The sequence below is a fragment of the Falco cherrug genome, chromosome 11 (genome assembly GCF_023634085.1).
Source record: "Falco cherrug isolate bFalChe1 chromosome 11, bFalChe1.pri, whole genome shotgun sequence".
NCBI classification, from domain to species: Eukaryota; Metazoa; Chordata; class Aves; order Falconiformes; family Falconidae; genus Falco; species Falco cherrug.
In genome coordinates, this window is record NC_073707.1 from 27,967,096 (window position 1) to 27,991,052 (window position 23,957).

The 23,957-nt window shown below is 48.2% G+C and overlaps 1 protein-coding gene across 7 annotated transcripts in view; it reads left to right on the forward strand.

Annotated features, from left to right (window-relative positions):
- PLD1 (phospholipase D1) overlaps nt 1–23,957 on the forward strand; it is a 75,885-nt gene that overhangs the window by 45,657 nt on the left and 6,271 nt on the right. For 6 of the 7 annotated variants that reach the window (XM_027806608.2, XM_005440109.3, XM_055723357.1 and 3 more), the window contains 13 exons: nt 1,750–1,860; nt 3,177–3,383; nt 4,034–4,250; nt 5,205–5,318; nt 7,384–7,512; nt 7,820–7,938; nt 8,103–8,216; nt 14,495–14,605; nt 15,314–15,402; nt 18,471–18,584; nt 20,163–20,212; nt 21,257–21,391; nt 23,691–23,844. In XM_027806608.2, the coding sequence (XP_027662409.1) occupies nt 1,750–1,860; nt 3,177–3,383; nt 4,034–4,250; nt 5,205–5,318; nt 7,384–7,512; nt 7,820–7,938; nt 8,103–8,216; nt 14,495–14,605; nt 15,314–15,402; nt 18,471–18,584; nt 20,163–20,212; nt 21,257–21,391; nt 23,691–23,844 (1,664 nt within the window). The remainder of the gene's footprint in view (nt 1–1,749; nt 1,861–3,176; nt 3,384–4,033; nt 4,251–5,204; nt 5,319–7,383; nt 7,513–7,819; nt 7,939–8,102; nt 8,217–14,494; nt 14,606–15,313; nt 15,403–18,470; nt 18,585–20,162; nt 20,213–21,256; nt 21,392–23,690; nt 23,845–23,957) is intronic. The other variant, XM_055723359.1, reaches the window with a different exon arrangement.

Below are 23,957 nucleotides of genomic sequence, written 5' to 3' on the forward strand. Positions count from 1 at the left end.
TGAACTTGATAAGGCTGCTTTTTCCCTGTTTTCATTTCTCCTTCCCTGCTGTCCCTGTGGAACAGAAAAGCTCAGACCCGCCGTTGACCTGGTGCCTTTCCTGGCGTTCCCGGTCTGGGCTCCCATGCAAAGCTCTGCGCTGTTGCATGCTGTCCTTTCTTGTGCAGCCCTTTGTGGTACGGGCAAGAAACTGCTATTATTAGCCCTGTTTCTCTTTTCTTTAAGCGTAGCGTTTTCATCTCAGAAAACAGTTTATTTTGTTGCTGGTTGTACTCTGCTTTCCAGTAAGACGTCTGGCTCCAGCCTATAGAGAACACGTTTCGTGGAGCCAGGCAAGGCAGAGGAGAAGCCGTGTGTGAGGAGTTTAAGAACGTGGGCTGTGTTTCTGATCACTCAACCCGTGATAACACCGGTGCTGGAAATGGTAACTTGCCCCGTGTGAGTGGTGAGTCACAAACTGGAGCATGGCTGAGGAAGTCGCTTCAGCTGCCGATGTGGTGGAAGGGCAGGAGTCCAGGCAGAGATGCTGAAATAGTCTTTGACTCCCTCCCTTTCAAACCTGTTGTCATCACAGTCCTCACTCCTCTGTGTGCCTAGAAAAAAAGTAAGGTTTTTTGTGTCTGTTGCTGATTTGGAAGTAGTCTTGTTTTCTGGCAAATGAAATATGGCCACGGGGCAGGCCCACCAGCTGGAAGAATTTGGCTTTGTCACGTTGACATGGATTTTCCTGTGGCTATAAATACCTTGTAAGAGCAGGGAGTGTTTTAAGCTTAGTTCCTGGAAATACTTGCGGGCTCTTCCACTTGCAGCATTCCTTTGGCTCGACAGGGCGGTCAGCAAGCTGGTGCCCTGGTTTAGGGGTGAGGCTGTCCTTTATGTATGTGCAGTGCTGCCTTGGGCTTGTCTGGGTGCAGGGGAGAGCAGAATATCGCCCCCAGTTTGGAGACTGCCTAAGCTCCCAGTACCACCTTTGTGGCAATAGGAACGTAAAAGGCTGTGGGAAGTTGAAGTCCCAATTTTAAGCTGGCAGATTCCACTGCAGCATTTTGAACTGTGCTGATTTACGGCAACTGAAGATGCCCCAGTGTGTGACCAGCGGCTGCCGAGGTTTGGGAAGTACTTAGCAGTTTTGAAAGTGCTTTAACAAGTGTCCTCAGAAACCTTCCTGTGGATACCATTCTGGTCACAAAGCACCATCCTTTGAGTGCTGCTTATTGGATTCCAGGAGCTTGTTTAGCTCTACCAGCAGAAAGGAGGTGTTTGCTGGTGTTAGGTTGGTTGTGTCCACTTTAGGAGAGGGATGTCCATATGACCACACTGGCATCATTGTCCTGCAGAGGCTTTTCACTGCAGGCAAACATCAGGGCAACTGAAGGAGCAGAAAACTGAACTTCAGAGGATGTGTGCAACAGGATTGTATGCGGACTGAATAAGGTTTGCAAAAATCTTCCCCCACGGGATGTTTAGAAGGGGCTGACCTGTTGGTGGGCTCTGGTGTAGCTCAGCTCTTCGCACACACCCAGGTACCGAGCCCTCCTCTGGAAGCTGGAGAGCTTTCCTGGGCAGTGCGGGTCCTTGCACGCTGTGGGGTTACCAAGGGGGATCTGGAATGAAGAGCAAGTAACCTCAGCCTGTGTTTCTGCCTGCAGGTTCAACATGCTTACCACCTCTTAGCTTTTCCTTGCTTTGGAAATGGGCTGTATCCATTGGCATACCTGCATAGCATGTGTTTCTTTTTATTTCTGACAGCAACAAGGAGTGAGAATTTTTGTTATGCTATACAAAGAGGTGGAGCTTGCCCTAGGGATCAACAGTGAATACAGCAAGCGGACACTCATGCGCCTCCACCCCAACATAAAGGTAATTGCTCATCGCGCAGTTGTATGAGGGACGCTTACATTCATTTGTTCTTGATAGCTGGTGCGGACCCTCAGTGTATTTGGCTATGAACTGGAAGAAAAGTGTTTCCCACCACTGTGGTGGGAATAGTGTGTGAGGGCGTACCCATACAGTGATTACTACATCTGGCAACTTCATTAGGTTATAACTGAACTTAAAATTGCTTAGTTCAGACTTGCCAAAGCAACTATTCATCTAATTCACAAGAAACGTGTTTGGTATGACAAGTTAATGGGGTTACATCAAATGGAAAATTACCATTTGAGAATGCTGTCTCATTTCAGCATTTCTGTTCAAACACAGAGGGCCAGAGTCAGCGCTGAATGTTTATGTTCCCATCATAAATAAAGAGCATTGCACTGTCCTGTGCTGTTAAGCTGCTGCTGTGCCACTGAACAGAAAATGAGTTGTGGCAGACGAACCAGTAGATAAAGCTAGATCCAGTCTCTTGAAATTAGAGATATACACATTTTAACGAGCAATAAGATATATGTTATGCATGAGGGTGACTAACAAACTGCTAGAACAATAGATTTATCGTCAGTTGGTCAGTTGCCACAGTGAAGGGAAGCATCATCTTCATGGCAAGACTGGAAGATGTATCTGGAAGATACCTGCTAGCTGTGTAGCAGGTTTTGGGAGCAGCCCAAAACAGGTGAAATCCTGTAGCTTTTTCCCCAGGAAGCTGGTCTAATGGCTCTACTCTAACATAAAAAATAAAAAAACTATGTACTGTATGCTTAGATATAGAAATTACTTTGCCGTAAACACGTTAAAAAGAATCTCATAAACAAATGCTAAACATCTTGCCGATTTTAAATAGGGAAAAGCCAGCCAACTTCTCATTTCACTTCTGTAGTGGCAACGAAAGAAGTGAGTCAGATCACCAATATGTTGTTTTGTTACAGAGCAAGCTCTGTGTTTGAAAGCTCAGCTATTATAGCTCTACTGAAAGCGTGATTTTATTTGTTGAAACAGCTTCCTTGTGTATGGTCCTCTACCAAAGTGTAAGTAAGTGTGACCTATCCCAACACCAGTAACCACTGCTGCCGGGGAATGCCCGCGTTGCGGGGAAGCACCTGCCTCCAGTAAGGCTGAGCCCAACTAGCACGGAGTCATGGAGCTTCAGCATTTACTGCAGTCTGTGTGGATGCATCTTTCAAAAACTCCAGTGTTTCCCCATCATCCTGAGCAGCCAAAAAAGCTGGGCAGCCCTCTGGCTGGAGGGATGTAATTTGGGTGATGACACTGAGCTTGAGCGCTGGTTTTCTCCCTAGGTGATGAGACACCCAGACCACGTGTCCTCCTCCGTGTACCTCTGGGCCCACCACGAGAAGCTCGTCATCGTTGACCAGTCCGTGGCATTTGTGGGTGGCATTGACTTGGCGTACGGCAGGTGGGATGACGACGAGCACCGCCTGACCGATGTGGGCAGTGTGAAACGTGTGGCGGCGGCGAAGTCGGTGTCAATGACCAACCTGGCAGTAAGTGGGCTTGCTCCAGCTGGTGGCCACGGTCACGTCTGCATGGAAGCTTTGTGGTGGGGCTGAACAAGCTGTGCCTGCTTCGAAGCATACGTAGCGTTGGGTTTAGGAGGTTTAGAGAGTAATGGGAAGTATCCGAGTACTGAACGACTCTTCAGGGCTAGATGCTGACCAGCCCTTGCCAGGGCACGGAGACAGCTGGGTTTTCCCTGGAGCTTGGAGCAGCAGTCACAATGTGGAGGCTGCGTTCTCAGTAAAACTTAGCTAGAAATGCCCAGTAAGCAGTCGCAGAGTGCTCCAAACTTTTGGGTACTCGGGCCCTCAGCAGGTGCCTTGCTTGCCAAGCTTTCTGCTAACGTGGGTCTGTATGCAACCACATCCCTCGTAAAAATGTAGAGAGGTCTAGGTTTTTCAAGGGGAGTAAGAGCCCAGAGTAAAATTATGGAATCAAATTCTGCTGGTATTACCAGGTTTTCTTGTCGAGTGCCATCTCAGTGCAGACTCTCTCCCCCAAAGGCATTCCTAGTTCCCTTTGTCACAGAGCAAAATTCGACTCGTGCTTGTTTCTGAGCTTTGATATGCATGACAATCTGTAATTGAAGGGGAACCTGTCCTTACATCACCTGCAACAGTGTCTTGTGTCTTTTCAGCCTGCAGCAGAGTCATATGAGCATGTCCCTCTGCAGTCTCAAGCTCTGTCCCCAGAAAGCCACTTGTTCCAGAGAAATGCAGATGATGTCCCAGACATATCAAAAATGAAAGGAGTAGGAAAACCTAAGAAGTTTTCAAGGTTCAGTATTTACAAGCATCTCCATAAACATGGCATGCACCATGCTGACAGCGTCAGCAGCATTGACAGTGAATCAAGTAAGTAACACTGTTCAACTAAACAACATGTACAAAGTGTATGTGGAGGTGGGTGGGTGGGTGGGTGTACCTGCAGATTCACATAATTTCTGGAGTAACGTGTTCTTTGTGAGGAAGGAAAGTCGACGAATTTCTTAACTACCAGAATAACAGCTACGTGTAGTCAATGTGTAAATTTGTGTTGCTGCAAAATATACAAGACAATTTCTAAGTGGATTTGCATTTAGTTTAATTAGAGATTGCTGTGAGCCATCAGGTGACATGGTAGAGTGTACATGATATCTAATGTTTATATTGTTGGGAAATTTTTGCTCCTGCAAGGGAGAACTGAAACATTTGTTCTCACCTTGTAGTGATTATAACAAGCCAAACAGTTTCTGAAGGTGATTATCCCCTCTCATAGGCCAGTGTTACCTAGGTTTACATCGGTTCACTTAAACGGAAGTATTCCTCATTTACCCACTTACTAGAGAGGAGAGACTATTCAAGAGTTGAATATTTGAATGTAGCTTTTCATTCCCCACATTAAAAATAGCTTCAAAGCTAAAATTACAAGGGTCAGCTTAACACTTGTTCTAGCACGGAGTCCTTCCTGAGATCTGTCTCTGAAGTCCTCGGCTCCTGAAGCTGCATGTTGCTCACGGTGGGCACTTATCTGAGTTTCCATTGCGCCCTGCGGATCTTGCTCCTGCCTCTCGCCGGAGGAAGCCTTGCTGGAGCATCGTTTGCAGTCAGCTCAGGACATAGCCATGGCTTTGCGACTTCATCTGTTTGGTTTAAAATCAGTTGGGCCTTGAGTTTGGTCCTTTGCCTGTTGGCCACTTGTAGTTTCAGCAAACTGAGATCTCATTTGAGCCTCTGTTGTGCAAGGTGTCTTCAGACAGCATCAGGCACCAGCACAGAAGTAGTGGACACGTGTTTTTGCCATGAATAGAGCATCTTGACTTTCTGCAGGTTACTGTAACCCCACTAGGAGCCAACCGAATATAATCCAGAGTTTAAAGCCCCATCTGAAAATGTTTCATCACCACAGTGAATCCAAGCAGGGGCTCGCTGAGCCTCGGGAGGGTAAGTGAGGAAAGGCAGAGGTGCGGACCCCTTCAGGCTTTAGCTGCTGATGTTTTTGCATTATAACTATGGTGAGAGTTAGGTTGGGTGCTGGGATCAGCCTTTGCTGCTGCTTGTTCTCCCAACATCCTTAGCACCCCTCTGAGAACATCCTGGCAGAAAAAAGCCTTCTCCAGAAGCTACAAAAACTGCAGCATAAATAAAATAAAAAACCCCACACCAAAACCCCAACAAAATTAAAAAAACCCACAGCAACAAAATTCAAAGGGAAAAAAAGAATTGCAATAATGACAGCAGGGAACAATTGAGGAAATAGCTCTGATTCTGGGATATGATGATTTCAGCAGCTCTCATCCTGCCAAGGAACGGCTTGTTAGTGGGGCTGGGAACTTCTGCCTTGGATATTTTAAAGTAAGCCTGGTACAGGAAGAGATGCAAACAGAGAGAGGAAACAGCAAAGTGGCTGCTGCCAGACCTGTGTTTGAGTGGAGACCTGGGCCCCCCACCTTTGCCCTGTATTAAAATCAATGAAAGCATACTCAATTGAGAAAGGAGCTCGGTGGTTGTGAGCACTAAGCTGTTCTGATCTCTGGACTGATGTTGAAGGGGCCTGTTTCAGTGTGGTACCTCATTGAGATGCCTTTGAGTTCTGGTATGGGGTGAGGTGTTCTTCAACATCTTCCTCTTGCTAACATCTTCCTCTAAGGCATTGATTGACAATTATAAAACAAAATAGTGGAGGTAACAAGGAAGAGATGCATTTGCTTCATGGAAATGAAGTGCAATCCCCCCTGTGGTCACCTCGTGCTCATTCAGCAGTTGGTGTACACTCATCGAAGCTCGGTACATGAAGTGTGTTTCGGCCAGACGTCGTGTCCCACCCATTCCCATTTGAGCATGCCGAGCCAGCGATTCCTCAGCTCCACCCGGACTCTCACTAGCCACCCAGGCACCCCCAGGCAGCAATGCTGCACGCCTGCTGCATGGCGCTTTGGCATGGCTTGGCTCGGTGGGGTTACAGCGGTGCTGGTAGGGCTTGCTTTGGGTGAGCTGGCCGTGTTGCGCTGCTGCTGTGTGCTGCTTTGACTGTTGAAAGGGGCTTTTTTCTTTTTTTGTACTAAGGGTTTTTCATGGTTACCTGGTGATGTGGTCGGGTTAAGAGAAGACTGCTGTTGGCATGCTGCTGCACAGTTACTGCACTAGCAGATGGTGCGGCAGATGAAGGCGGTTCTCAGTGTCAAGAAATAACGCTAGCTAAGTGTTCATGGTCTAGGCCGGTGGCTTTGGCTCTTTTAAGAGCGAGGAAAAAAGGGTTCACTCTGTGCCAAAATCTGTGCTCTAGAAAAGGGATCCTGTCAGGAGGGAGTATCTCTGTCTACAATACTTCTGCCCATTTTTAATCATCATCGATTTGGAATTTAGGATCCATTTGTTCAACAGGTAAATTTGTATCAAAAGATGACATTGTAATTTGGAAAAACAGTAAAACAAACCAACCCCCACACTACTGAATAAGGGAACATGAGCTTTTTAATCATCTCGTTCTCGTTAATAAAGACTAGCTTCTGTTAGAGGAGATACACCCTGCTGTAGAGGCAAAATAATAAACCCTCTAGCAGAGAAGTTGAATTAGTTCAACAGTATTGAAAAATATATTAAGTAGATGATATATGTGTTGTTCCTGTACATATATCTACTAAGGGCAGTCACAGCTGGGCTATTTAGATGTCATAGGACTGTGGAAAGAGAAATTACTATAGGGTGCTTTTTTTTTTTTAAGTCCAATGTAGAGAGCATTCAGCATCTGCTTTTTGTTCAGTAACAGATTGTCATATACAACCTGTTCTGATTGTGTAGCAAATACTACAATAAGGAAGAAAAAATACTAATAGATCTCCTTTGAAAGCAACAGGAAGACTAGGGAGAAATCTGCTTTGGCTGACCGGGACTGGCAGGTCCCACCAACGCTGTTCCGCGGCAGCGAGTCTCTCGCCAGCGGTGCGCGATGGGCAGCCGTGACTCACAAACCAGTGTGTGGTTTTGTTTTCTTGTTTGCCTGCGACAGATAAAGGATCCATCCGCAGCTTGAAGACGGGTGTTGGCGAGCTGCTAGGGGAAACCAGGTTCTGGCATGGCAAAGACTATTGCAACTTTGTCTTTAAAGACTGGGTTCAACTTGACAAACCTTTTGCTGGTAAGTGCCTTTGCACCCTGGAAGTCATTACATTCCCCACAAACCCTCTTCCCTATCTTTTCAGTCTCAAACTATATTTTTTTCCTGCTTCTGAGCCAGAGGTAAGGAGGTTATTTTGGTTTGACTGCTAGGAAGAAGCAGCAAAAGCCCCTTTAAGAGGTTCTAGAGCCAATTACGCTGTCATGGTTCATGGACAGGCCTCGGTGCCATGTTCTGGAAACTTCAGCTTGGGGGGAGTGGGTGCCATGCTTTTTCATATTCATGTTCTTTGTCTGAGGAGGTCCAACCGTGCTTTCCTGTCCCGTAGATTTCATTGATAGATACACCACCCCAAGGATGCCCTGGCATGACATCTCGTCTGTGGTGCATGGCAAAGCAGCACGTGATGTCGCCCGACACTTCATCCAGCGCTGGAACTTCACTAAGGTGGGCTGTGGGCATTGCTGCTGGGGCATGGAAATAAATACAGCTTCTGCCTAATTCACGTGTCCTCCGGAGGCATGCATTTTATTATTATTTTTTTTATGTTATTCTGCTATGTTGCAATCTTTTCAAGGATTTTTTTTTTTTTTCTTTTTTCCCCTGGGCAGATTATGAAGCCCAAATACCGATCCCTGTCCTACCCCTTCCTGTTGCCAAAATCTCAGCAAACTGCAAATGAGCTGAAGTATCAGGTGCCCGAGGCTATTCAAGCTACAGTCCAGGTGGGTGTTGATGGTCTCCTGCTCATATACTCCTGAGAGAGCTTGTTTTGCATCTTCCCAGCAGGAAGTATTGATACTTGACAGACCCTCTACAGAACTTGAAATTAAAAGATAAAAACCTCTTATTTAACTCACAGTATAGATGGTCAGATCCTCAATTACAATAAAATAATGCAACTCTTTCAGTAGAGATGCATTAATTTGTACCTTTGCCTTTGAAGTAAGAGGACCAAGCTGTATGCAGCACTCAGGCTGTGGGAACACCATGACCTTGTATAGCTGTTTTGTTTTCTGCTGCTCCTCTAATGTCTAACATTTGTTTTTTACATTTTGGGAAGGCCTGATGGGTTGAGGTTGACCACTGAATATTTATCTCAGATCTTAGAGCAGGCTACCAGGCCTCTGATGCCTCACTCGGATGAGTAGTGGTCAGGTACAACCCAGCATTAAGTGGAGGCTCGAGGCTGTTGCTTTCTGCATTGAACTTCATCTGCATTTTATTATGCAGTCGCTCATCCCTGTGGGTCCTCTGAAGTTCTGCACAGTCAGCCCACAGTCTCATTTGTGACAATCATCCTCTCAGTCATAACTGCCAAAATACCTATATTTAGAAACCCAGTTATCTATATGAAGTGCATACACTGAATACTCAGGTTATCCAGCAGAAACCTGGACTTGTTGAAGAACACAGTCAGAACAGTTATGCTGAAGCAGCAAAATAGTTGTGTGTCTGTGGATGAAAGATGTATGAAATGAGAGCAATTAGACCAAAACCAGGAAAAAACACATGCCTTTGCTCTTCGTAAGGAATGGTCCGCCCAGATGACAGCAGCGCTTGGGGAAGCTTAGTGTAACAAAATGCATTTTTCTGGGTTTGTGGGTTGCCAGGGCATTGTCTGCTCCTCCCCATGTGGTGTGAGGGATGGCCAGCAAGGGGATCTGGTGTCACGATCTTGGGTGTTTTGCATCAGCCTCCAAAACAATGCTCGCAGCTTGTTGAGAAATAACCTGGCTTTGGGCATCAGCATACTTCCCTGTGGCTGTAAATGCCACTCCAGCTGTGTCTGTGACACCAGCTTCCTGGGAAATTTCATTCTCGTGGAAGTGAGGGGCTTGTGTCTCTTGAGTTCTAACTGCAAGATAAGTCTCAACTTCTAAATCATGAGGTTTGCTGTAGCAAAAAGCTACGTTGTACTGATTACAGAACTGAAAGCAGTTCCCGAAGGAGGAACTGCAGTGAGTGCAGCCTAGGTCCAGCTTTCCTTTGGGCAGTTCTGCGGAGCTGCTGGCTCAGAGCATCAGCCTGTGGGAGAGGAGGATGGAGCTTGGGCGATGACTGATCAATGCTGCGTACACCAGTGCTGAGTGATGGGTGAGCTGTTTGAAAACTAGCCTCGTCGTGACATTGCTGGGGCATTGCAAATAACCAATACATTCCAGGAAATGAGGGGCTGTTCTCTGCGACGCCATAAACAGCAAAAAGAGAACAGGTTTGGCTTGTAAATTATTCATTTGAAACTATCTTGCTCATTTCTAATTTATCTCAAATTGTGGCTTTGAGAGACCTGTCATGGTAGCTCAGCCCTGCGTATAGCCAGATAAATAACATTCTATGATACTAGGCTGAAAACATGTTGCCCTGCAATGTACCAGCCTTCCCGGTATGAGGGAAGACTGTGGGAGAAGGGCATTTTGCAGCACCAAGCACGGTGGAAGCAGCGAGGGTGGCTCCTCTGCCCGGGCTGGTGCACCCTCCTGCCTGGGTGCAGGTCCCTTGGCCCTGGGCTGCATGCAGCTGGGTGATGATCTCCTCGAGCTCCCAGGCATGGATCTGCATGCAGATACTGTAATTTTGGCTGTCTCTTTGGCCTGGTTTTCCTCAATCCCTAGATGGCACAAGTGCCCTGAGCATCCCTGCAGTCCCCGCTGTGGGTCAGTGAGTGGCTCAGGCTCTCCTACTGGTGTGGGCTTTAGTTTTGGCTGCTGCAGGAGGGGGAGAGAGGGGAGGATAGCTGCAGCTTGGATCTGACCTCCCCCCGCTCCTCCCAGCTGCCTTTTTCTGGAGCTGCTGGGGTCTGCATCAGGGCATCCCTGTGTGGCTCCTCCTGGCCGCAGGAATATCAGCCTCTTGCCTGTCCAATGTACTAGTTTTGGACCAGAGGGCTGCAGGTGCTCACATCTCTTTCAGCAGCACAGTCCAGTGCAGAAATAACCAGATACCCTAAAATCTTTCACCGTTTCTTCATCCAAAAAAATTAGAGCAACATTGTTGTTCCTTATGCTGAATCCTTTGGCTGGCCAACAGCCAAACCCACATTATCCCCATTTTGGTGCTGTGTAGGGACTTCGTAGGCAGCAGTTACTGCCCTGACATGAAATCCAGCATCCAGTGACTGTCCTTGGCTGTGGGGTGATTGAAAAAAGTCTGGCTGCCAGTTTTCTTGTTGCTGAGCTTGTTTGCAAATCTGTCTTCAATTATGGGCAGATCAGAGGAAGGGGAAACACAAAGGATCTGTGGGGATTGCAACGTTGCTGCAAGCCCGAGCCACTGACCTGTCAGCAACAGATTTTGACCTCGTCGTACCATCTGGTTTTGCTCTCCATTGTCAGAGGAGAGGAGCAGGAAAGTGCTTTCAGGAAGGTGGAGATAGCAGGAGCAGCACTGACAGGGGCTTTCCCCTGGGCAGGGAGGATGAATGCATCATGCATGGGAAACGATGTGGAGGTACGGCTGGGGACAGGAGAGGAGGAGCCTGTCAGACATGGGGTCTCATCCTCTTTCATTTGAACTTCTGAGCTTTGCTCACAATAGCAATGTGATTGCACATTGATTTTTTGCAAAAGTCAAATAGCTGTTGGCCAAAGGCGGTGCCAGGTTTTTTTCCATCTCTCTGTTTCTATTCCAGAGTTTCCAGTTATCAGCCAAAGCCAGCACTGCAAAAGATGTGACGTGGTGAGGCAATATCCATTTCCTGATGTAAACGCAATGAAAATTTAATGCTTTGGCAACAGCTAATGCCCTTACCTCTTTGAAGTCTGCATGAAAGCCTGCATTGTTCAGGTTTTATGCGCTAGCCCACAGCAAACACCAAATGTATTACTATTGTATCGGTTAAAGACATTAAAGGGATGACAAGCCTGGCACAGCACTCCAGCAGCTGTTGTGAGGCTTAAGAGGAAGGAGCACGGAGACACCAGCTCCACTTGGTGGGCACTGCGCTGGGCAGCATGCGGCCTTTTTTACCTGGGAAAATAGATTGGGTCTGAACCAGCTCACTTCAGATACCTTGACAGGAAAGGAGAGATGTCCAGAAGTGATGAAACATTAGTGATAAAGAAAGGCTATGTAGGAAACTTCTAGGTGTGTATTTGTCCTTGCGTGTCACAGCTTTGTTTCCTCAGGGTGCGTGACACATTCATGTGATGCCAGTGTTGGTGGCTGCAGAGATGCTGAGGTTGGTGGCCTTGTCCTGTCATCTCCTCGCCTGTCACTGTGGCTGCAGAGCTGTGCCGTGATCGGTGGTGGCCACTGAAGTGGTCCAGATTAAAAATAACTATTTCCAGGAAGTCCAAGCTGGAACACCTTACACCCATTCTGCTGTCCAAGCCAGCATCTTCTGAAAGCGCCTCTTCCCTCCACATGTGGATTTGAGGTTGTACCTGATGCGTTAGCTTTTCAGGTGGTGCTGAGTCAGCTTTTCAGGATGAGCCATGACACGTTATTCTGGGGCGAGGGCAGAGGGGTGATGGTCCTGTAACAGCGGGCAGCCTGGCGTGTGGAGAGAGCTGGGGTGCCGACGAGTGGAGGGGTGAAGAGGAAGGCAGGGGAGGCTGGGGCATGATGCTGTGGGAAGCTATGGCGCTGGGAAGGGGTAGTTTTGTGTGATGGTTCTGTCGCATCAGGTGGCATCCCCTGGTTTGGAATAAACTTGTCTTCTGGCAGTAAAGATGAATTCAAAGCAAGGGGCTTTGGCGCTATCAAGTTCCCAATTCAGAAAAGTACATTTATTTCTTGTCTGTAATGGTTTCAGTTATTGCTGCTGTAAAAAAGGGTGTGGAAGTGACTTCGTTCAGTGCAGGGCTCAGCAGCTTATCTTGAAAAGAGAAGCGGCTCTTTGGAGCGTGGACAAAGTTAACTAGCAACAGAAAAAACAGAAAAGTATTGAGTGTCAGTGTTTCGTCACCTAGGAAGACACAATCTGCAGCTTTCTGAAGTGCAATTCCAGATTGCATTTGCTGGATGTTCCCAGCACCCAGGGATGGGCTTCGGGGCCCGAGGTTTTCACCGCAGCAGGACAAAAGGCAGGGTAGGGGCAGCACAGCTGCTCATCGCCAGCTGTGCTGGTCGAGGTGGAGGGGCTACAAGCTCCTGCCAGGCTGCAGCCTGAGCTGTGTGCATGGAAGAATTAGCCTGCTTTCTACTCGGAAAAGCTGCTTTTCTGTCCTTATTACTGCTAGATGGTGGAATTTTGTTCAGGAGCTCTGCCTGCTGTGGTGTTTTGCAGGGCTTTAGCACTGGCCAGCCTGGGGTGAGTAGGAGCATGCAGCGTTGGCTTTGCAAACCAAATGGATGATTAAAACCACACCAGCATGAGCAGCATCGCCTTCGGGGGGTTGTGCAAGCAAAGGGCAGCTGTTTGGGATGGGTAGAGGCTGTGACGGCCCTTGTGTTCAGGCTGGCTCCCACACTCAAGCATCTGTGACCCCAGTGTTCAGTTTGGGAGGCTGCAGCGTGCTCCGTCCTGTTGGCCAAGTGAGCAGCCAAATGGGGAATTGCAGGATCTGCTTTTCAGTGAGCTGTGGGAGAAAGCTCCTTCTGTCCGGGTGAAGGAATTGGCTCAGGAGTCATGTGCTACTCGGCAGCAATGGCCCTCAGTGCCACCTCCTGAGATGCTCTGGAGGTGGGAGGGTTGGTTTCGTTCAGGCATGCAGCACCTGGACCAAAAGGCCAAATCCTTATCTAACTGGTATACTACTGGAAATTAATTAGCTTTTGAAATTCTTCAGCCATGCCACAGCCAGCAGCCTGCTTTGAATGATGGATGATGATGACAATGTGACAGCAGAGCCCAGGGCCAGGGTATCAGGAATGTTCAGGGGATGGGGAGAGTAACGTGGAGCAAGGCAGAAGCTGGACACAGAGAATTAAAAGAAACACATGGGAGGGATTTCCAAGGAAAAATGTTGTTGAGCCCCAGAAGACATCAGGATTTTGCATGTACTGACACACGCATTTCACAGGTCCTCAACATTTGGATCTTGTCCTGCTTGTGACTGGCCCAGAGTGCTGGTAAAATGGCTGTGTTGAGATATTTTAAGGCTGTTGTTTCAATGGCAATGTTTAAAGACAGAGGGTAACCACAAATAATTATTTCCCTTGAGCACATACCCTGCCAACACTTAATTAAAAAACACATTTCCATCTAGGAAAATGTCACTCGGGGCATAGTGTGGTTGCTTCTTGACTCAAAGCGCGGGAGCGGGTGATGCCACAGCATCTCTGGCTGCCGGGGCCGGGAAGCTCTTTGCTGTGGGGCTTGCTCAGCCTGGCCGAGAGCACGGACCGAGGTTCTTTCACATGTTGGTTTGGCTCCCTTGCACAAAAACTGCGGGAGGCAGGGGGAGAACGTGCCCGGGGGATCTTGCAGTATCTACTTTAAAAGTGGATTTCCAGTAAAAATTAAGTGTGGGCAAGTGAACTGCTATGAATTTTAAAAGTCGTATCACAACAAATCAGATAGCTTGTGGAAGAATTTGGCAGAACAAATGACTGACCTCGAGTGCTCAGGACAAAGGCATGGGCTGTGTTACCAGGCTGACCGTGGAATTACGTACCGCCTGTCTGGGGGGAAAATGCGTTGCCCAGGCTGGAGACCAGCCTGATGGGAGATCAGCGATTAGGTGGGCACACCTAAAGCTTGGAAATTTCAGTTGGTTTAAAAGCAGTTAATCATAAGACTTAAGCAAGAACAAGGCTTCTGTGCTGCTTCTATTGCATCTCGACCTGCTCAGGTGGGAGAGGGCAGTAATACAGCAATGGGACAGGGCATTGATATTTTTGATCAAAACATTATTAAGCCTTAATACTATTTTTGAGCTTCCATTCTTCTTACTACAAATGCACTATAAATGATAAGTGTTGTGTCTGTTACCTGATTTAGTGAAATCCTGACAGGCAAAAGTATCAGGGAAGAGCGCTGCCTCTTAAATAATGCACTTGCAATGCTGTTGTGTCCTGAGTGGGACAGGGCTGAAGGTGTTAATCCTTTGCTTTGCAGGTGATCCGTTCTGCTGCTGACTGGTCAGCCGGCATTAAGTACCATGAGGAATCCATCCACAATGCCTACGTCAACGTGATAGAAAACAGCAAGCACTACATATATATAGAAGTGAGTGGCAGTGAGGGAAAGCAGGAGAGTCCTGATGCTCTGGGCATGGCTCACAGCCATCAGGAGGCTAATTCTACTTCTTGAGGTTTGGTCTTAATTTTTTATCAATTTAGACACACATGGATATTAATACAGCATCTGAATTTCTGGGGCTGTTTCCACTGCTTTCAGTGGTCTTTGGACCAGTCTGATGGCTATGTACCCCGACAGCCTTCTGACCGCAAGGTGGAAAAAGAAGATATCTCCTTCACAAGCCTCTTTGCAAAATTGCCAGCAAACTTTCATGGCCTCTGCAATAGTCGTCTTGTCCTTTCCATGGATTTGCAGTGTCCCCTGTGTGTGCTCAAACCTCCCACTCACAGGGCTGGTCTTGCACCTGCACAGCCTTGAGGTGCAGGAATCTCCCATGTCCAAATGAATCTCTGTGCTGGCTGAATGGAGATGCCTATTATCCTTCTTTTAGCCTTTTGTTAGGTTGCTCTTTACATGAACTTCCTAAGGAGTGTGACTAATAAGGACTAATTCATTCCCTAAGCAAGCACAGACACACACATCATTTAATAATAATTAAAAAAGCATCCACTCAAACAGCACACAAACCCAGTTGTTTGCTCTTTAGTTGCTCTTGGTCTGAAGTAAAGCATGCAAATACTTTTTTTTGTTGTTGCTGGCAATGTCTGACAGTAGCTTTGCTTGCTTTTCCTGCAGAACCAGTTTTTTATTAGCTGTGCTGATGACAAAGTTGTCTGGAACAAGATCGGCGATGCGATTGCTCAGAGGATTCTTAAAGCTCACAGGTAACCTGTTCTTAACGAGGCAATGAAAGTCTTCCAGGTGCATGCATATGGTGTGGTGTAAAATCATATCTTGATGGACGCAACTGTATAATAGCTTTTGTAGCGCAGAACCGATGCGGTCAAACATTTGCTTGTGTTTGCAGCAGTAGGACTCTGGTGGTTTCTTTGCAGCCAGAAGGGGATTTTCTGGACTTGCCCTGATGCAAATGTATTTTTAACTGTGGATCTTGTCCTTGATATACCAGTTCAACAACCCCTTTGCTCCATAGCCAGCCAGTCTTGAACTGTGTGGTAAGGCAAGTTAATGAGTGAGAAGTTGAACTGGGACTTGTGGTTTATTTAAATTATCTATACAGAGGATTGGCTTCGTGTAGGGGAAGCAAACGCATTTCGAGGCTTTGGCTGCAGGGTTCAGTTATTGTCTGAACAACTTTTTCTGGTAAGTGCTGGAGGGTATTTACAACCTCCAGCCACCATTGCAAGGGAACCAGCACTTGTTCCTGTGTGGATCAAATCCAACCATGTTGTAGACATGCCTTTACTTCAGCATGCCTGACCTCATGTTAACGTTAATACCACAGGTAGTGGCTTGTCTTCGCTTTGATCCCGGACAGCCTTACTTAAGGTTGCTCCCCTGGAGTCTCCCTTCGAGATATGTATACATCACCATCTAAAACTGTATGCTGGTCTTACTGGGCTGATATACAGAAAACTTTCTAAACATCTTCCTTTCATCTCTCGTGCTTTTTTGCCATGCATGGAGACTTTTCTTGCAATGATTGTTTTCCATATTGTAGTTGTCCAGAACTATGCAGGGGCTGCTTGCCTGGAGGTGCTCTCTCCAGAGTCTCAGAAATTTCTCTCTTTGGCTCTTGAGGTTGGTAATTCCCACCTGGATAAAGGCAAACACCCCAAAAGAGGCAGCCACCCGGGTCTGGGCAGTACCTGCAAGGCCACAGGAGCTGCCATGAGGCAGGCTTTGTTCAGAGGCACTGTGGAAAGAGGAGCACTGTTCAAACCGGGAGAGCATGGGTGTTCTCTGCTATGCCTTTAGTAACAGGGCAGAGTAACAGGGTGGAGTTGCTGGTTATCTGTGAGCTGCAATGCATAGGCTAAATAATTGCAGTAAGCTGAGGGTGAAAGATGGGGAGGATTTTCTCACCCAGGGTCAATGAGGAGTGGTGCCAGTGCTGCTGGAAATGGCGTTGCTGGTGTTTGCGTTGCAACCTCGAGGCTCGCAGGCAGCCGGACACACAGCTCTGTGCTGGTCGGTGTCCCCATGGAAAGACGCTCTGGGTTATCTTTCCTGCCTTTGGGAACTGATCACCATGGGCCCTTTGCATCAGTTGCCTGCTTTTTAGCAATGCTACTGAGGCAGCAGAAAACTCTCCAGGTACTCTGTTAAGATCTTCCCATTATATCAAATTTATTTAACAAGTGTCGTTCTGTCCAGATACCAGAAAGCCTAGCACAAAGGGGAGTCACGCAGATTCATCAGTGGCCCATTTTCATGTGTGATGCTCACATCTGTGTGACTCCAGTTTTATTCCTAACCGAATATGAGATTCAGATTCTGCCCACTCCAGCATGCTTGGCATTGCCTAGGTTTAAAAGTAATTTCAGACCTAAATGGCTTGTATCATAGCATTCATGTTCCAAACTGCCCCAGAAAACATGTAGGTGACGCACAGATGTTGAATTGTAAATTAACATCTTTAGTTAAACTTGTACACTTCTCTCTCTTCTAGACTAAATATTTTCTATTTATGTAATTAATGATGTTCTTTTCTTGGTTTCCTTTTTTTTCATGGGTGGCTCTCATAGCCGTGTGTTTATTAAACTAGTTTATAGACAAACAAACTGCTTTTTTGGGAATGCTTTTGTTGGTAGATCTCTTTCTTCATGATACAAACAGGCTTCGTTTCAAAGACCTCATTAACTGTTTCTGAGGTCTGCTGACAAACTAAAGCGCGTAGCACAGCTATAAGGAAGCGCTGGCTGAAAGGAAAGAAACACGGTCCTCCATGCCTCTCTGCCAGCACAGATGAGACCCCAGTGCTTTAACGATTTTTGTTTAAACGAATTTTAATTTTAACGAATTAACGATTCCCGTTACCCCGAAGCTCACAGGCATGGCTTGCCCGGGGAAGGAATACTTTTAACAAAAACTGCAGGCCGCCTTACGTTCAGACTGCTCCTGCACGGGTTTTGTCCCGATCAAACCGTGTTTGCCATCTAGCGGCAGCAGCCTTCGACGGAGCATCCTCCTCCCTGGCCGGGGCGCAGGGCAGGGCTCTGCCAACCCGGGGTGCCTGGCAAAGGCAGGCGGAGCAGATGCACCTGCCCTTTGTCAGCAGAGAAAACCCAGAGGTGGGTTTTAAGAAAAGCCCCAAGCAGTGCCACAATTGGAGCTTTTGTTCCGAATCAGATCGCGGTTAGGGTATGGTTTACTTTGGGGGAACTCGAACTGAGTTTTTGTGGGTTGTGGTGTATCGGTGAAATACTCACCCTCCCTGAATGATCAATGTGTCGCTTGTGCCCTGAGCTTTTTCCACCTTTTGTGATGATTCTGGCTTCTAAAAACGAGAATGTCTTGGGAATGTCAGGTCAGAGTTGGGTTTTCTGCCTGTGATAGCTGTGTACTCTCGGCTGTGCTCTGCCAGGCAGTCGTCCACCCCAGTCCGCACCAGTATCACTGTGACTGGGCTATTGGGGAGCTCTAACCAACTTCTATAGTGGCAGGCACAATCTGCAAAATAACTAGCAGATTGGCCTCGAACTTCAGTGAAAATGCATTTCTTTTCCTTTAGCTGCTTCTGTTGTCTGCTGAGAGTGAACTAACTGTTCCTTCTGCTCCTGAAGGTCTGAGCACTTGCTGTGGTGCTGATGACGGGTGTTGAACACCTGAAACTGGGAATACACTTCACACAGTGCTCCCTTAAAATCTGTGTCATGGCCTTGGATGGAAACCAAGTTGGTCAGCACAGGGAGAGTGAAACCGAGGGGATTTCACCTTGTACAAAGCTGTAACATTTGCAGGCTGATGTTTCCCCAAACTATCATTCCAGGGAAAACAAGCGTTTCCGAGTATACGTGGTGATCCCACTGCTGCCTGGCTTTGAAGGAGACATTTCGACCGGTGGGGGGAACGCGCTGCAGGCCATAATGCACTTCAACTACAGGTACTGTGGGCAGGGCTGGGCGAGACCTCCTGTCACCTCGTCACCAGCTGCGAGCCGTGCCCGAGGGCCAGCTGCCAGTAGCGGGGCGTCACACTAGATGGTGTCCACGCAGGCACCCGGTGTTTGCAAAAGGACAAAAAAAGCATTTGTGTAGCTTCTTTCACTTAGCTTATTTATTTGCTAGCCACAGGATTTGCATCGGGAGGCGAGGCGATGCTGGCTGAGCGGGGAAGTGCAGTGGGTAAAGCCTGGTGCAGGCAAACACCCCCCTGGATGTGGGGAACCCCTGCCTCTGCCCTGGCGCAGCAAGCTGTAGAATCATAGAATAGTTTAGGTTGGAAAAGACCTTTAAGATCGTCCAGTCCAACCATTAACTCGGCACTGCCGAGCCCACTGCTACACCGTGTCCCCGAGTGCCATGTGTCCCCCGATCCCTTACACAAACGCCCCAATTCCTGACTCTCAGCCGCTCCCACATGCGGGGAGTGCTGCCACGTGCACTCCCTTCCCTTTCAGCTCCTCAAACCGGGACTGACTGATCTCTCGGCTCTCTGCCCTCCCACTCGACAGCTGTGCTCTCCTGTAGGCACTTACTGCGGATTTTACTGGGGGTCCCTGTGGCAGCATCCCCAGCGCCACTGCAGCCGGGAGGCAGCATGCCACCCTGCGGGTTCATTAGCTGCGCTTCGTCTCCAAATCTGCCTTTTTGGCCGATACTTCTCCTGGCTCTGCCCGTCAGCCCCGCAAAGGCAATGGCGTTCTCCCCAGTGAGATTCCCCGGCTCTGGATGGATGGGTTTTGGGGGCACGGGCACCCAGCAGCTCTCATGGGAAGGACTGAGGTGCGGCCGTGTTGGGTGGACCCGCACTGGGAGCGGGCCGTGGAGGAAGGCAAAATGGGCCAAGGCAAGGTGGCTTTACTGATAAGCTGCTGTGTTATGGTATGGCCTGGGCACAGTTATCTGCGGAGACTACTGCCACCTCCAGTGTGAAATCCGTGTCTGCTGGTCTGCAGGGCTCCTGCTCCAGAAGGATGAGCAGGGCAGGAGGCACAAGCAGAAGCAAAGCAGTGTGCCTGCCTAGCGAGGCCCTTCTGCCTGAGCTTCCTTCTGCAAGGACAGCCATACGTCTTGAGAAATCGCTCATGGGTTGGGTTTTTTTGAATGAGATGCTGGCTGTGGCTTTTCCAGCCCAGCTGTAATCACACAAACTCCCAGACCTGGCACTCTTGCACATGTTGCCTTTTTTTCTTAATGTGATTTCGTATCCAGACCTGTGGCACAGATGGTAGCAGCCCTGTTTGTAACACGTTTATCGGCATCATGGCATTCTCTAAAAGGCGAAAATGCTCCCCAGCTCCTATGCGGATTGATACAAGCTCCTTTAGGAAATGAGCAGTCCTTGATATATCAACAGTCATTTGGGGAAAATGCGTGCTCTGGAAGCACTGTCTTTCGTCTATTAGGATGGGGTATTTAAGAGGCTTCTGTGTTTGTGATTTACCTTGCCCGGGTCTGATTCAGCATATGCTGTTGCCTCACGGCACAGTGGTGCTGACGGCTGCCTACCTTCTTTCCAGGACCATGTGCCGAGGAGAAAACTCAATCCTGGGCCAGCTGAAGGGAGAGGGTAAGAGCTTTATTCCTTTCCTCTATGTTGTTTGGTCTTGGGATGCTGCTGTTCGATGGATACATGTACAACACACAAACTGGACTCTCCAGCTTCTTGTTAACGTGGGCTTGCTGTTGCTGAGGGCTGCAGGCATGGACTGGGGCATCTCGCAACAACGTGTGATACAGGCTCGTGGGGCTGGTGAGTGACCTCCTCCTCCTCCTCCTCCTCCTCTGCCATCACCCCATGGTGAGGTCTGCTGGGTCACACGAGCCATGGCCAGTTGTCAGACCTCGCACTTGGATGCAGCCCTGATCCGGAGGAGAGGAGGACCCCCCAGGGAGGAGCACGGCATGGTTGCAGCTGCTCAGGATCGTGTTATTTGGAAAATGTCCTGAGTGGGGCCACAATTCTGGGAAAGACAAGCCCCCGGCCTCCCCTGTGAATCCCACCCTGGGATTGTGTCTGGTAGTTGAACACGGAGAGAAAAAACCTGCCTAAGCAGGACGCTGTTTCTGAGTGGCTTCCTCGCCATGAGGATGCCTGCTTGAATTCGCTCCGCTGGGAATCGGAGCACCATGAACACCCACATATCACAAATGCTAGGGGCGTACATAATGCCTCATTCGTTCCAGGTCTTTGTGTAAATCTGAGCTGCAGACACGTACATTAGGACATATTTTCCGTACTGTGCACGGACCAAACACCTGCTCACAGCCTCCTTTCTGCAGGATCTGCAGAACAGTCGCATAGTCCAGTTATTTTAAGATGCTTGGATCAGTTGTGAGCACTTGCGTGCTGTGCAAGGGAGATTGGGGTCATTTCTCACCAAAGTGGAAGTATCTGAGCAGGCAGCAGATCAGAGCAGCACAGAGAGCCCACAGGCAGCTTTTAAAGTCTATTTTTAGAGAAACTTATTTCCGATATCTGTTTTTTTAGTATTTTTCTAAAAAGTCAAAAGTGAACTGTTATTCATATGGGTCTCCATATAAAAAGAGGGTCTTTTCTCCTTCTTCTTCCACCTCCCTCATCCCATTGGTTTTGTTCTTTTCTAATTTTCAGTTGGAGATAAGTGGATAAACTACATTTCATTCTGTGGACTTCGAACATATGCAGAGTTGGAAGGAAAACTAGTCACAGAGCTCATCTATGTCCACAGCAAACTGCTTATTGCTGATGACAACACAGTTATAATCGGTGAGGAGGGGGCTTGCGGAAGGGGTTTGGACCACTCAGTTAATCTGGATTAGTCCCTTCGCTTCTCTGCCCTGTGCTCAGTGCAGGCTGTGGTGCCATGTGCTTTTCTGTGTTATGATTTCTTTCTCATGAAATATTTTGCTGTTTAGAAAAACCCAGAAAAACAAACTCATCAGGAGGATAGGTAGGAGGGAGGAAAGCATTTGGAGAGCTGTCGTTTAATTTGTTTTTCTGAAGTGATTTTAAATCTTTGTGTAACAGTGAAGAGAATCCCAGTGCAGGGAATATTGTCCATCTGTCTTGTATCAAACTCTGCTCTAGCAGGAAGACTTGTGAGACTTGTCATCTGTTCCTTAAAGAACAGAATGTGCCGTAAAATTTGGAAAGTTCGGACAACATGTGTCATTTATCAGCTCTGTTTCCTAAGAATGGGGAAATATGTTATAACAAGTAATAGATATCATTTCATCCATTCCTTTACCATATTTATTATGAGATCACGAAGGAAATACAAAAGACTTCAGGCTCAGAGTTCTACATCGCAGCAGAAAAGCAGAATTTTAGCCTATTCCTTTAAAGAAGCCCTTTTCGATGTGTTATCTCAGCAACAGAAACTTTGCCAAAGAATAACTTAATACCAGATTTTGCAAGACTCAAAATACTTCCCTCCTTCAAAGCAGCAGTCCAGCCTGTAGTCTTGGATGACCTGTGGTGAGATTGGCTCTTCTGTTACCCTCTCAGGGGTCAGATCCCATCTCTAGTATGCGGAGCAGCTCAGAGGTGGTTTTATTACAGCAGGAGCAGCGCTGTTGCAAGTGTGATGGTCTGGGGGCCTGAGACAGCTCTTAATTTCTATTTTCTGTACCTATAAGCCTGAGGATAGGTTTTTATACAGCATGTGCATCCGTGCCAGCTGGTGAGGTGATGGGGAGCCAGTGTTTTTCCACCCAAGAAAGGGAAGGTGCATGGAAATAAAATGCTAATGTGCAGGAGAGGGAGAGGAAAGGGTAGAGAGGGGCTTAGTTTGTTTTTTCTCTGGAGGTGTTAGCTCCCCTTGAGTTAGTTCAGTCACTGGGAAGGCTAAATGACTCTCTAGCACCTGGGGGTCTCTTACGGAGCTGGGAGCTGTGTCTGAAGGTTTTTTATTGTTTGGTCAGTTCTGTGGGTTGGTGACCTGATGACTCCTATTGCTGGCTGCATCCTGCTGTCCCTTTGGAGCCAACAAGTGCTGTGGTGTCCCCCATCCCTTGCCTTCTGACGGCTGTACGGGGCAGAGAATATGTGGGGCTGTTTGGAGGATAAAGCCTCAGCTGGTCTCGAGCAGGGCTGTGGGTGTCAGACCTTGCATGGCATGTGCGGGCTGGGGAGCTCCCACCGCGGTGCAGTCAGGGCACCCAAAGCGCACCCAAACCCTTACGTGAGCAGGGTGGTGCATTTTGGAGAGGGACCCCCACCCCCCAAAAGGCACAGCCAGAGCCATACGATAGAAATGCAATGAGGGAAACATCTCCAGCAGCTTTGTTGGGGACTGAAGAGGTTATTTCCCAGACGCAAGCAGGGAGCTGTGCACAGGGCACCCACGGGTCCCCCTGCCAGGGCAGGCACCTCCCCTGCACCCCTCTGGAAAGCACCTCTCTTCTTCCTGGGGTCTGGGTGTTACACAGCGTGTGACAGCGCTGCAGGAAGCACAGGGCAAGGAGTAGAGAAAAAACGTCTCCTGTGGTCGGGAAGTCCCCCAGAGCCCTGGGTCTGCTGCTGCCTTGCTGCCTTAGCTTTTGTGCCTGAAGTGTGGTCCTGGCAGGACAGGAGGGTCCAGGTGTTGGTTACCCACAGTGAGATGATGTCCTTCTTCCTAAAGCCCTCTCCCAAAAAAATCCCTACGTTCTAAATACAAATGAAAAACTTCCCCTCTTCACACTACTAAAGATGGGTGGATTTACCCATGGAGTCCATCCTGCGTCATTTAACTTGGGATCCAAATAGAATGCAGTTAAGACCTTTGAAATCCTTCAGCAAAAGCATCTGGGAAGTTACAGAGAGTAAACTTTTGAAAATGATGGTTTGAGTTTGGCTATGATTTAACTTCTTCCAAGCCTGGAGCTTTTGAAGCCTGCAAAAATTATTTTTTTTTCCTTTTCCCTCCCCCAGATTCTGACTCTCAGGGTCTGTGTTTCCATAAGGAAGCCCTCTGGTTGGGGTTTTACCTAGCAAAGCATAGATGGGGGGGGGGCGGGGTGTGTGCAGGAGCATCTCGTGCAGCAGTGGTGCACTGCCAGTGCTTCTTTTTCCCCCTTGCCAGGCTCTGCCAACATCAACGACCGCAGCATGCTGGGGAAGCGTGACAGTGAAATGGCCATCATTGTGCAGGACACCGAGACCATCCCCTCCGTGATGGACGGGGAGGACTACAGCGCTGGGAAGTTTGCCCAGTCCCTCCGGCTGCAGTGCTTCAGGTGGGATGCACAGGGCTGGCCAAGCGCGGGCAGCGAGCAGGGATGTAGGCAGGGCTTGCTCAGCCTTACGCCTGCCCGCAGCCTTTCAAACCAACGGGGCTGCTGCTGCCTGC